The following is a 14,018-nucleotide window of genomic DNA, read 5'->3' as shown; positions in this document are numbered from 1 at the left end:
TAATTTGTCTTTATTCTTCTTTACTGTGTTAAATCCCCTCCCATCTGATTTAGAGAAAATGACTTTTCATGCATAAAGTTTTCTTTTATCTGTCAATCTATTTTATTTTATTTTTGCTTTTGTTGCTCCTTTTTAGGATAAATACTTTGTGAGCATTTTTCTCTATGTCCCATTATATAGATGGAGGCCAAGGGAATTTTTGGCCAAAACCTTGTTTGGATTGAAAAATAAATGAAAAAATTTCAATTATAACTATTTTTGCACAAAGCACTAAAGTCCAAACTAAAAAAGATGGAAACAACCATATATGTGTTCTGTATGTATTATGGATGATCATGATGAAACAACACACCTTCCTTCCTTGCATTACTACTACTACTATTACAACCATCACCACAACCATCTTCCATGGGCACAGACCTTGTTGAGGAGGAGGCACTTGCACATTTCAGTGAGGTTGAGAGCTATGCTGAAGGGTTTCCCAAGCCAGGCAGGTCTCAGCTAAGAAGCCAGACTAACTGCGTCCACCAACCATCAATTATGATGAGAGGAAGTAAACAGAAATCCATACTTGATTGGTTGTTGCCCAGGACAACCACACCAGATGCTATAGCCCCATGGCGTCTGGTGACAAATGTGTTACAGGGCTCAGCAGGCCCTGTTGAGGAACCAGGACAGGCTGCTGCAATGCTACTGGAACAATGTAAAGGCAAAACTTGGACTCTTGCTGAAAAGTGAAAAATTATGAAATGTTATTAAAAGGCAAACTCAGCAGTCTATGGTTTTAAAAAGAGAATGGTGGATATTTGGAAAAGGAAACACCCAAGTAGTAACATAATTGAATAATGATTAATGGACTAGAAAAAGTTTATCATCTGGAGCAAAGTGGTTTCAGAAGTGGAATTGCAAGGACTAGAAAAGTGGCAAAAGAAAAATCAACACAGAACATGTCCATAGTATGGAAGATAAATGGAGGGTAGAGGTAGATACAACATTGGAAGAAAACGTATCAATAGAGGAACAACATATGGAACAACTCAGAAATTATGAGTTGACAGAACTGAGAGAAAATATAGTAACTCAGTATATATAGTATAGTAACTTGTATAAGCTGAAACACAGGAAGACAAAGGGTCCCCAATTTGCTCCAGTTACAAAATAAACCAGTAAAAGATCTACTGAATTATGCAAATGTAGTCATCAGAACAACCCCAACCAACATGTTGAAGGAAATAAACCAGCTTGTGTATAGCACAGCTGCCATAATAACCATGGAATTTGGTTACAAGCTGCAAAAAACAGAAAACTCCTGACACTCCAAAATGGAAAATTTGACAGGAAAGAAAAATAAACAAATTACATGCAGACATAATAACTTAAAGCACTTGAAAGACCGAAAGCTTAAAAATGAAAAAGTAAAAGCCAGAGTATGCAAAATATATGACTTAGAAAGGAGAACAATTGTTGAAACTATGGAAGAATTAAAACAGTAGGTAACAGCTACAGCAAAGAAAATTGCAAGATATGATGAGTGCTTGAAACAATATAGAGAAAACACACAATTTCAAAATACAGTGGTGCCTCGAATAGCGATGTTAATGCGTTCTGCAAAAAACATCGCTATTGGATTTCCTTGCTATTCGAAATGAGGTTTCCCATTGAAATGCATTGAAAGCCGGCTAATCCGTTCCAATTGGAACAAATTGCCATCGTTAATGGAAAATCTCCATAGGAAATCTCACTATTCAAAACTCGGTTCCCCAATTGAAATGCATTGAAACCTATTCAATGCATCTCAATGGGGAAAAAATCAACAACAAATTAACAAAGAGTCAGAACAAGGTCAAATTGGGTTAACAAAGGGTTTATTCAGTGCACTTTATGATCTCAAACATTTCAAACAGGAAACTTTAACTTTAAACCCTTTAAAAATAGTGAACACGAATCGCGTTCCCCAATTGAAATGCATTGAAACCTATTCAATGCATCTCAATGGGGGAAAAAAGATCACTATTTGATAATCACCCATAGGAAAAATCGCTATTCAAAGCGAAAAAATGCCCCGAAAACCACATTGCTATTCGTTTTTTTCATTAATAGAGGTGCTCGCTATTCGAGGCACCACTGTAACTAACCATTATTCTATACATCACTAGGGAAAAATGCAGAGCAAAAGAAATAGGCCCATGAAAAGATGATGCTCTAAAATTTTGAAAAGAAATATGGGAAAACACAACTAGACATAACAAAGATGCCTTGTGGATTAAGGACATTTGTAAGGAAATTCGAGGAAAACAAATGGATGATTTTGTAATAACAACTGAAATGATTAAGAGGCAACTAAAGGCTATGAAAAATTGGAGTGCATCTGGTCCACATGAGCTGCACGAATTTTGGTTAAAGCATTGAACAAGTCTACATAAACATATAGCAGAGCAATTTAATCAATTACAGTACAACTGAAGATTGGATGACAACATGCCACACATCCGTGATAATAAAAGATCATCAAAATATAATTATCGACCAATTACATGTTTAAGTTCCTCACAGGAATACTTGTAAGATCAATATATAATTATTTTACTGAAGACTCCCTATACCCAAATGAACAGAAAGGAAACTTTAAAAAGTCAAGAGGCATGAAAGGTCAGCTGCTTATTGATAAAATGATACGGAAGAATGCAAAACAAACCTTAATATGGCCTGGATAGACTATTAAAAGGCATTTGACTGCCACCCTGCTGGATTAACACTTGCCTAAAAAAGTTTGGGATTAGTAAAAACATTCAGAAGTTTCTCAAGAAAAACTTGGAAAAATGGAAAACTTAATAGCCCATGGTGAAGAAATTAAAGAAGTTAGCATCAAAAGAGGAATATTTCAATGGGATTTTTTGCCACCACTGCTGTTTAGCATCTCACTAATCCCCATATCAATAATTTTAAATAAAAGTGGATTGGGCTACCATATTTCAGAACAAGGAGGACAAATCATTCGTACATGGATGACCTAAAACTATGTGCAAAAATTTCGACAGATATATAAACACAGTGCATGTATTTAGTGAAGATATCAAAATGAAGTTTAGAACTGACAAATGTGCAGCTCTGTCTATACACCATAGCAAGATCCCAAAACAAGATGGAATAGAGTTAAAAATGGCAATATTATAAAATCACTATCAAGTGATGAAAATTATAAATGCCTTGAAATACTAGAAGCAGATGACATCGTGCACACAAAAGTTAAAGAACTGACTGAAAGAGAATATATCAAAAGTCTGCAGAAAATCTTAACATCAAAATTAAATGGTGGAAATACAATCAAAGCCATAAACAATTAGATACCCAACTGGAATAATAGATTGGACTCAAAATGAATTAGGAGAACTGGATTGAAAAACACAGAAACTAATAAACATACATCATGCACTATATCCCAAAAGTGATGTGGACAGATTATATTTACCAAGAAAAATCGGAGGCCGTGGATTACTGCAAATACAGCAGGTATTAGAGGAGGGGAAAAGAAGCCTAAATGATTTTATCATTATAAGCTGAGAAAAATTTCTTAAGGTTGTGAAAACTGAGAATATTTTGAAAACAGGGGGGAAAGGCCCAATATAAGAAACAACAATTTGAAAATAAATTAAATAGCTGGAAAAATAAACCACTACATGGACAACACCTGAGAAATATTGATGGAAAGCATGATAATAATTCAACATGGACATGGCTAAAACTGGGGACTGTTGAGAAAGAAACTGAAAGTTTGATTTTTGCTGCTCACTACAAACCAACGTGATGAAAGCTAAGATCCAAGGAATTAGTGTTAACAGAAAATGTTGACTCTGTCAAGCAAAAGATGAAACTGTGTCACACCTCATCTGTGAATGTTCAAATACTGCACGAATAGATTACAAAATTAGACATGATACAGTGGCAAAATTAGTGCACTGGTCATTAGGCAAAAAATATAACTTGCCAGCCTCCAAAAACCCATGGGAATATCAGGTAGAGAAGGTGACAGAAAATGTGGAAGTCAAGATCTTGTGGGATTTCCAGATCCAAATGGATAGTCACCTTGAATGCAACACACCAGACATAGTAGTAATAGAAAGAAGAAATGTCTGGATCATTGATATTGCAGTTCTAGAGGATGCCAGGGTTGAAAATAAAGACTTGGAAAAACTAACAAAGTACAGAGACCTGGTAATCGAAGCATTTCACCACTGGAAGAAACACACGTCAGTGGTCCCTGTAGTCACTAGGGCTTTGGGAACAATATCAAGAAACTTCATACAGTACTATAAGCAGTTGCAGATTTCAGAAATCAAACCCTCAAAGAAAAAAAAAAACCCAGCAATATTAGGAACAGCATACATACTGCGCCAATATTTAACAGATACTTAGGCTTTTGATTAAAACTTGAATCTTTTTTATAATGCCAGTCAATGTTTTTATAATGTTGACTGCCCCCTGTGTTTTTGAATAACAACAGTGTGCCATCAAGTCAATTGTGACTTATGGCAACCCTTTACAAGGTTTTCTATGTATAGAATTCATTCCCTTCTGAAGAGGGTGTCCTGGGACTCTGCAGCTTGCCCAAGGCCACTCAGGCTGGCTCTTCTCTCAGGAGCCACTGTGGGAAATCAAAATTTCAACCTCTGGCTCTGCAGCGAAACCACTGAGCTATCCAGCCACCTCTAAAGCATTTATAATCTACCCTGTATCACAGGATCTCAGAGTGGGTTTATAGGACCGTATAAAACAATTTAATAATATGAACTAGCAGCCCTGATGACTGGGTGGTTTATTTCTCATGCAGGAAACCCACAGTAGTTAATGTAACAAATGACTTATTGTACTGTTTAACTCTTAAGGGTGGATATTTTTCCTATTATTCTCTTTTGTGTAACAGTGTCTCCTAACTCAGAGAATGATCAGTAGTTGTATTTGAAAGAGAATCTAAGTATAGGTTATAAAAATTGTATTAATTACAGATATTCTTTTAAAAAAAGATACATGTAGTTGATTTTAAAACTCAATTAATGTTTAATGTTTAAGAAAGCATTGTTATCTATTTATATCTGTATTGTGCCACATTTATTTATTTTATTTATTTATTAGATTTTTACCCCGCCCCTCTAGACCATGCCTACTTGGGGTGGCTTACATCGATAAAAACATCACTATATCATGGATAAAATCACAAAAATACAATTATAACAATTAAATTGTTAAATTAATTTAATTTCCTAACTTAGCATGTGCAAAGTGCAGCCCTTCAGATATTGTTGGGCTGCAGCTCATGACATTTCTTACCTTTGGCTGTGTCAACTATGCCTGATGGGATCTGCAGTCCATCAACACCATGAGGGTGCCCCGTGTAATTAGCAGCAGGATGCCCACGCTGTATTTTGTTCCAGGATTTTGGTACTACAACCTCAAACTCAAACTGGTAGAAAGTGATCAGAAAATGCCACAGCTGTGAATTGGTTGTGATAAGTGATATAATTAAAGGTTCTTTCATTTGCATGTTAGCAAGTTGACTAACTTGCATGTTGGTATCCAGACTCCCACAGGTACAGAGGATTCATGGCAGAACACCTACCCGGGGCACATCATGCAGTTCTTCTGTCTCGTATATCACATGTACTCCCAGGATCCCCTTTGGTACAACTCTGATTTCCTCCAAGCTTTGGCCTTGATTGTCTTCCCCTTGGAGGTACCCCAGGTAAGATCCACTCTGCTGGACTACTTATACCAATTTGCCAAGAGTGTCATACTAGTCTGTTGACGTGAATGATTCTTGGGACAGGACTATCAAGCGGAGAGCTTCACACCATCTCTTGGGTGTTGTTGATTGACCTGGATGAAGAGATACAGAACAAACAATACTAACCTTTTTTACCAGAATAATTTAAGGTTGATTGCAACTGCCTGTAGCAAAGCAACTGTTTTGGATCATTATATTGCGTCCTTGTCTGTCACACATTTATGTGTGTGAGACATTATTGGCATTGGTCAAGATCCATTTTGGAGGAAGTAGGCAGACCTGCTTGTATGTGCCCCAAAGGGGAAGGACTTGAAGGTGGCAGCTTCACAGAGTTTGGCTCCGTATTTAGACAGATCAACAGAAAAGGTAGCTTTTTATTTCAAATCGGAGGCAAGTGACCCCAGAGCAACAATTTCCTATTTTACCCAGCTACAAGAACCCCAGGCATTTCAGCAAAGTGTAGTGGGAGGTATGAAGGCTGCACACAGGATTTTTTTTTCTCTCACTTGGAGAGCTCTCTCCAGTATTTTGTCTGTTTTTTTTGCTTGTTTGTTTTTATAGCTTTACATTTACATCATACTTTTTCTCTATATGTTATAAACCAGTTTGGGTGGATGATGATGACAACTCTGACAATGATGATAACAGTGATACTTCCTCCTCCTCCATACTGTTATTATTAATGTATTCTCATAGAAAATGAAGGATGGATGTAAACTTACACCCCAACAAGCTGCTGAAACAGTGCCTTCCTTTTATTGCAGGGGAGCTGTTGGAATGGCTGTTCTCCCAGTGGACTGGCTGTTGCCTCTTGCAATGAGAACTGTGCTGGTCTTCCTCCTTCTTTGCTCTTGAATCCTGCAAAGAAGCAAGTATGGGACTTCATACGCCTCCTTCTGATGGAAACTTTGCTGCTCAGCTCAGCTCATGAACAGTGGCACCCGCTGGAGTTCCTTCTTGAGGTATTGTGTGTTAAGCAAATAGGTATCTATCTCTCCATGCTGTGCTCTTTATTGGAGGAAGGTGGGGTTATGAAGGAGGCGGGAATTTCATGACTTGCGTGGATCAGAAGCCTCCGGCTTCTTAGCACAAAAACCAGGGATGATTCTCAAGGCATTTGCAGCTAATATGATCCAAGGTATTCCTCTCTGATATTCAAGAAAGGCCAGTCCTGACTGGCTTCAGGATAGTTTGAAGTGACTTGAGATACAATAGGAAGGAAAGGCAGGCACTTCAAATTCCCCCACCCACTTGCCACTGTCCCCACTATTCTGTCAAACGGAGTTTCCAGTTTGGTTACTTACTTGGACTTACAGCTTCAAGGATTCCCCAGGCAACATGACCAATGACTAGGTATCTGTCTATGGAGTGAGAGGTTGTGAGTTTGATCCCCCTACTTGGTAAGGGCTGGACTTGATGATCTACAGAGTCCCTTCCAGCTCTGCAGTTCTAAGATGATGATGATTCTAGAATTGGTTCTGGGTGAGGGAATCCTAGCATTATCAGAAACACTGTAGATGTTTTACTGAGGAACGGGTTTGGATTCAGGTTCAGAAATGGAGTGTTTTCTTACTCCTTAATGTACTTCCTGAGATCCTGTTGGTCTATTTGCACTCTGAGCATTGCAAAGTGTTCTGGTTCACCCAGCTTTCTAAACAGTGATATATTATCTGCTGTCAAGTCACATCTGACTTGGGTTGACCCTCATAGGGCTTTTGAGACATGTGAGATGTTTGAGTGGTTTACCACTACCACCCACCAGGGGGTTTCTATGGCTGAGTGGGAATTGAACCTAAATTCCCCCGAGTCCTGTTTTAATGCTGTATTATCTACGACAAATTTATTCTACAGCCAAAGGCCCGAGAAAATACAACATAAGTACAGTATAAATTCACGAAGTAAATTTAAAAAGTTTAAAAGTAGTTGAAAATTAGGATTCTTTTTTGAGTTTTCTGGGCAGAGAGAAGGAATTTAGCCACAAGTTCTGTAATGGACTTATTTGTATCTTCTAAAAAGTATTTTATATTCCAGTTCAATGATTTTCCAGACAGGTTCTCGTTAAGGGATGTATTGTGAATTTATACTGTACTGATATTGTATTTTATGAAGCCTTTGGCTGTAGAATAAATTTATAAAATTTGTATTTTCTACGCCACACTTACTCATTATTTTAAACAATACTAAAGCCGAGGTTTACCAGAGGACAGGATTCATTGCTAAGATTGTATTTTCTGCAAACGTGATCATTTATATACCATTACTGTGCAGGCATCTGCAGAGAACTCCACCACTGAGCAGAAGAGGTACTTCCAGACAGAGCTACTACTTTGCATTATAGATGTATTCCACATAACTATCCAAGATGATGGAGGAATCATGAAAGGTGAGTGGCACAAGCATTCAGGCTGCCTTGCGCTCTGTTTCTGCTCAACAGATAGGCAGAAGAGAGTCTATGGATCACAGACCACCATCATATGGACAAGCTAGTGAGCTTAGCAGTCTTTGGAAGAATGTTGGACTTGGTGGATCTTGAGCTTCATCCAGAGGGAACTTTTCACACTCTTAAGCAATGATGCCTATTTATGTTCACTTAACATATAAATCTGTAATGATTTTCAAGCCTTTGAGAAAAAGGAACTTGCTTAACCATACTCAGGAGAACCTCTTAATCCAAAAACAAATACAGTGGTGGCTCGCTTAACGATTATCTCGTTAAATGACAAATCTGCTTGACGGTGAGTTTTTTGCGATCGCAAAACGATGTTTCAATGGCAAAAAATCACTTTACGACTATTGGTTCCCTGCTTCAGGAACTGATTCTTCGCCTTACAATGATCTGAAAACAGCTGATCATCAGGTTTCAAAATGGCCACCCGCTGTGCAAAATGGCTCCCTGCTGTTTTTAGGAGGCATTTTTCGCTTTACAGGCACCGGAAAATGGCCACCCTATGAAGGATCTTCACTGGACGATTAGGTATTTAGCCCATTGGAATGCATTGAACCGTTTTTCAATGCATTTCAATGGCTTTTTTATTTTCGCTTGACGAGGATTTCATTCTACAGCGATTTTGCTGGAATGGATTATCCTCGTCAAGTGAGGCACAACTGTAGTAGAAAGAGAAGGTAAAATCAGACCTTAAAGAATATGCATCTTCTTGTGATAGTCCATTTGTTCTCCCACAGCTTGAATTCCTCAGTTAAGTGCCTCACAATCAGACCTATGAGGAACAAAATTAGAGCAAAATTAGATTTTGGAGGGTCAGCCGCACCCAAAACATTAGTCTTTTAGAAAGGCTTTTTAAAACTGAAAAGCCTCCCTCACATTCTTTAGTAGTCAGCTTTTTTCAACAGGTCAAATATTTGGGATGGAGGCCAAGGTGTTTGTGAGGCCTAAACAAGCAAAATTGCCTCCCATGTTTCCTTTGAGATCAAAAGGGAATTTTTTTTCAACCAAAAGATTTTTAAAATGTAAAAATAACAAATATAGGATGTGAGGTGGCTGGAGCCCCCTCCCCAGGAGTTTTAGTGAGTGACATTTGGGCCACTGAGGGCTACATGTCACTCACAGGCTATACTTGGCCCATCCATAGACTGTTCAATTCAATATTGTCTACACTGACCTCTAAGTAGCTCTCTAGGTTTTCAGGTAAAGGTCTTTCCCAATCCTACCAAAAGATTTTGAGTTTCTTTTTATTCTAGAAGAAAGAGGAGCCATAACATATGTCTGTACAATTATGCTGGTGTGGAGAAAACAGATGGACAGAATACGTTTCTGCCTTTCCCATAATATTAGTACTCGAGGCCACCTGCTGAAACTGATTGGAAGGACATTCAGGACACATTGGAAGATGTGCAACTTCATGGAATGCATCACTTGAGGTTTTCTGTTTGTTGTCATGAGATACGGTGATGGCTTTTAGTTCAGATAGCTTTAGAGAGGAGGAGGATAGGTCTTTCAGATCATAGAGGAGGAAAGGTCTCCCTATGTTTTTAAACCAAGCAATTTTGCATTTTGAGAATATTATTAATTCATTTTTTTCTGTTTCTACGAAGACTAACACCCCCTACTTAATTTATTACAATATTTTAATTCACTGTCATTCTTTGGAGGAGATCCTATTTCAGCCCTCAAACCATCACTATCTTCAACAATCATCTAACAGCTTATGACTTTTATTATAAATCAACCACCTAAACGAACAGAACTGAAAGGAGTTTCCGAACAGCACTAACTTAGAAAAGTTGCTCAAAGTGCATACCCTATTTCCGTGAAAATAAGACCTGTCCCGAAAATTTATTTATTTATTTATTTGATTTATATCCCACCCATCTGGTATAAAAGCCCTAGTAGGATTTTTCAGGATGCTCATATATAAGCCCTACCCCCAAAATAAGCCCCAGTAAAGTGAAATCCCACCTTCGACTATTGTGTAGCAACCTGAAGAAGATGACATGAGTGTAAAATAAAACATCCCCTGAAAATAAGCCCTAATGCGTTTTTGGAGCAAAAATTAATATAAGACCTTGTCTTATTTTCAAGGAATCATGGTAGCTGTTGAGGGCCTTATTTTCTAAGCAAATCATATAGCATCAAATAATCCGTCAGAAAGATAAATTCCTAAGAGATCCCACATACCTACCCACTTTCTAATCTGTTGCACTATATGAAACCAACCTTCTTTTTTGTCTTTCAGGGAACGGTGATGGCCAAAGTGCTTCAGAGACAGTCATGCCTTTTCTAGTAAATGTTTCCTATTTTATCCAGAGGCTGGTAGAGAAGCTTTATGCAGGAATGTTAGACGCTGAACCTATGAGGATCCTACTCTTCCTCACAGAACACTTGACAGTGGTAAGAAGGTTACTTATTTGCTGTTCTTAACTTGAACTGTACTTTTGTTAGGTTTTAGATCATATAGCAATAGAAGCTGTTGTAAGAGTTGCTGTTCAGCCTAGACATTGTAGTTCTGCTGCTAGCTGAGGGCTTCCTTTCTGAACAGGGAGCTAGGCCTAGTTAGGCCACAAAACCTTCCAGCCTAGGCCTTTTGCCCAGGTGAGCCACATTTAGGCATCTGTCAGATGGAATGGAGAAGGATGAGATTCAAAACTTAATTAGTGCCTAATTAGTGTGCCTTCATTTGGGTGCATATTCAACTATACTGTCATAACATCAATAGCAATGGAGCAAGCAGCATCTGTATTCAGATTTGCATCCAGATAAGCATTTGAAAGCTTATCCAAATCTAAAAAGTAGCAGGGTGGGTCAATTATGTACCAGTTCACTAATGCCCGTGGTAATCTGGAATGGAGGCTGGCTGTATAATCCAGATCTAGTGCATCCTCATCGTCTTCATTTTGTCTTACAGGTCACAAAAAAAGATTTTCTCCACAAGGAAGCAAGTATAAATGCCCTGTACAACAGTTTAAACCGAACCATCCTGTACTACCTGTCGAGTTACGTTTCTGAGCAGCAGAGGCTCCTTGAAGTCCTTCATACTCTTCAATTACAATGGGACATCATCTTCTCAATACACAATTCAAGTCTTGAATTCATTACCTGTCTCTTATACTGCCTGTTGCTCCTGAAAACAACAAGGTAGCAGTACCATTGGCTATTACTTTGTCAATGGCTATTATATACTTTTCCTACTCTAGATAAAATAGAGGTGAAAAGGCCTACATTTTTATTCTGCCTTCCTCCTTAAAAGCACCCAAACATCCCTAAATTTCAAAGGGGAAGCTGCAGTCAGCCCTGATATATTCGTTTCTCCACTGGACCTCTATACGGTCAGACGCACTGTAGGGAGAACCACATGACAGGTGTGACTGCGGTTTTCCTATTTGGATGTGCTAAGCTCCTCAGGAAGTTGAAAAGAAAGAGAAAGAAAAAGGTCTTCTGCCTGGTGAGGTGGGAGAAGAGACTGAGCAAGGGGAATGCTGAACAACTACTACAATGAGGAAAGGAAGGCCAGCCAGAAAAAGACGGCACAGCAGGAAAGTGTATGAGAAAAGGGAAAGATCAGAAAGAAGGAGAAAAAGGACTGGGATGAGCCAAGAAAAAAAGATCACCTGCATGGACTGATTGGTTGAGAGAAAAGAAGAGCACTTAAGTTGGAAAACAAAAGGACAGACTGAGGACTAAGGGGCTTCCAAGTCATAAGAATAATAAGAATAATTATCATGCACCGTCAGGTCAATTCTGACCTATGGCAACACTTTTCAAGGTTTTCTAAGTAGAGAGTACTAAGAAGTGGGTTCCCTTTCCCTTCTGGGGGCATCCTTGGACTGGGCATCTTGCCCAAGGCCACACAGACTGACTCTTCTCCCCAAAGGCAAATAGAGAATCAAACTCCCAACCTTTGGTTCCATGACCAGATGCCTAACTCACTATCTAGTCAGCTGTATGTCAAGCTGCAAATTAACCACCAAAAATTGTGTTCCCTTTAGTTAGCCTGTTATTTTGCCCACAACAAAATTTGCTCAGAGACACATGCCTTGACAATGAAGTTTAAAAATTAAACCTGTGTTTACAAATTGCAAATTAAGTGATTAATGACAAAGATCTCTGGAATATGCAATATGGAGACACAAGAAAGCATGTGCCATGACAAACAAGTACGGTATGTCTCCTTATTTAAGGAAGCATGGTCTCTCATGAGATGCTTGCTGTATTTTCTAGGTTGTCCCTGTGAGGGAAGCCCAAGTAAATCAGAAATACAGTGGAGATTACCTAGGAAAGTAGCACTAGGGACGCAGAAGGCAAATCGACTCCTGAATGTGTTATGAGAACTCTTCAGCTTGGTGGTTGTGTTTCCCTGGTCAAAGTGCTTGAAGTGACAACATTACTCAGTAGATGAACAGGGCATCAAAAGTGGTGCTCATTTGGCCATTCTCTTTGTGAAGTGAAGGAAATGGATATGTATTAGGGACACACATGGCTGAAACTAGACATGGGGATGAATATAAAAACAAATTGCGATATTCATTGAATATTGCTGATTCATCTGATATTCATCTTTTCCTATTTGTGAGATCTGGAGACACCCACAAATACAAAGGGATGAGTATACACCTTTTATATTTGTCCACTCATCTCTCTCTGCCTTTGCTGTGCCCATGCGATTTGGCTGATTCTGGTCTAAGTGTTCCACTTAGGCAGGCAAAATACTAATGGGGTCTGAAAGGGCAGTGATTAGTCATGAAATAGATGAAAAAGATGACCCAGTCATGGTGGGTAGCTGGTTTCATAGAGATAGTATGGAAATGAAGGAAAAAATATTCCATGTTTTGGGTTATGAAGAAATAAACTGAATGGATACCGAGAAAAAAACTGAGAAAAGAAAGCTGCAACCATGGAAAAGCCCTTATATAGTTGAAACATTGTGATCAGCTTTGTCTCAGAAAGAACTGAATGGGGCATGCACTCTACTGTTGATCTGTTGCATAAATGTTTTCCCCAAAATGGCTGTAAACAAAGAATTTTCATTTAGAAATGTAATTTCTGTTTTCTACAGTTCTCCAGAAGACCATAAAATAAAGGGGAGAGAACTATCTGATTACAGTACGTTACTGAGTACAGATGAGGAGGAGAGAATGGGTGAGCCCTTTACTCTAAACAATGGTAATATGTACTTAACAGTAAGAAATCTGATACTTCCATGGTTACATTACATTGCCTGATTTGAACAGTTCCCAGTGTTGTTAAATGGCAAACAAGTTGGTTATGGATTGTGTCCTTTGCAGCGGTTGTATGTGGTGACTTGTACATACACTTCTTGCCAAAATGAGAACATACAAGGACAAGATGAATTACACCAAAGGCCTCTTCAGTGCAGTGTTCTGTTCCGGCAGTTGTCCGCAGATGATCTCTGGGAAATAATCAAACAAGAAGTGAAGACAATAGCGTCCTCTTTCCCCATTTTCTATAGAGCTTTTATAATTCATGGGGCCTGCATCTAAAATGGGAGGTGATATATGGCCATCTTATTCTCTGTGAAACATTCTGCTATGCTGTCTAAAGGAAAACTAAATGAAATATAGTGGGTGGGGGAATCAATTTTAGTAAGAAAAATGTGTTCTGTTCCAATAAATTGAGAGGAAATTGCTTGGTTTTGTTAACTATACAATTTTCTGGGTTCTTCTTTGTTTTGGTTTCTTGGTTTTGGCTCTGGTGTGAACCGGAACTGTCAAAAATACAACTCCCACAGACGTGTCCATGTTTGTTGTTTTTGCTGCTTGCTAG

The 14,018-nt window shown here is 38.6% G+C and overlaps 1 protein-coding gene and 1 long non-coding RNA gene across 10 annotated transcripts in view; one reads left to right on the top strand and one right to left on the bottom strand.

The window, feature by feature from the left end:
* WDFY4 (WDFY family member 4) overlaps nt 1-14,018 on the top strand; it is a 229,534-nt gene that overhangs the window by 96,349 nt on the left and 119,167 nt on the right. For 5 of the 6 annotated variants that reach the window (XR_013543668.1, XM_078390636.1, XM_078390638.1 and 2 more), the window contains exons 32-37: nt 5,576-5,737; nt 6,544-6,741; nt 8,048-8,162; nt 10,474-10,628; nt 11,143-11,372; nt 13,291-13,397. Coding sequence is in view for 5 of the 6 variants with exons in the window: in XM_078390636.1 (XP_078246762.1) it covers nt 5,576-5,737; nt 6,544-6,741; nt 8,048-8,162; nt 10,474-10,628; nt 11,143-11,372; nt 13,291-13,397 (967 nt within the window). In the remaining variant the exon portion in view is untranslated. The remainder of the gene's footprint in view (nt 1-5,575; nt 5,738-6,543; nt 6,742-8,047; nt 8,163-10,473; nt 10,629-11,142; nt 11,373-13,290; nt 13,398-14,018) is intronic. The other variant, XM_072994857.2, reaches the window with a different exon arrangement.
* The window catches only part of LOC140705843 (uncharacterized), a 36,946-nt gene continuing 27,686 nt past the window's right edge, over nt 4,759-14,018 (bottom strand). For 2 of the 4 annotated variants that reach the window (XR_012085406.2, XR_013543670.1), the window contains exons 2-4: nt 13,572-13,644; nt 8,915-8,997; nt 6,504-6,637 (exon numbers count right to left, since the gene is read on the bottom strand). This is a non-coding gene — a long non-coding RNA (uncharacterized LOC140705843). Of the gene's footprint in view, nt 5,872-6,503; nt 6,638-8,914; nt 8,998-13,360; nt 13,645-14,018 lie in introns of those variants that run through there. The other 2 variants (XR_013543671.1, XR_013543669.1) reach the window with 2 other exon arrangements.

This window comes from Pogona vitticeps, chromosome 3, assembly GCF_051106095.1.
Source record: "Pogona vitticeps strain Pit_001003342236 chromosome 3, PviZW2.1, whole genome shotgun sequence".
Lineage (NCBI taxonomy): Eukaryota > Metazoa > Chordata > Lepidosauria > Squamata > Agamidae > Pogona > Pogona vitticeps.
The sequence above is the reverse complement of the archived record's forward strand: the minus strand, read 5'-3'. Positions and strand labels throughout refer to the sequence as shown.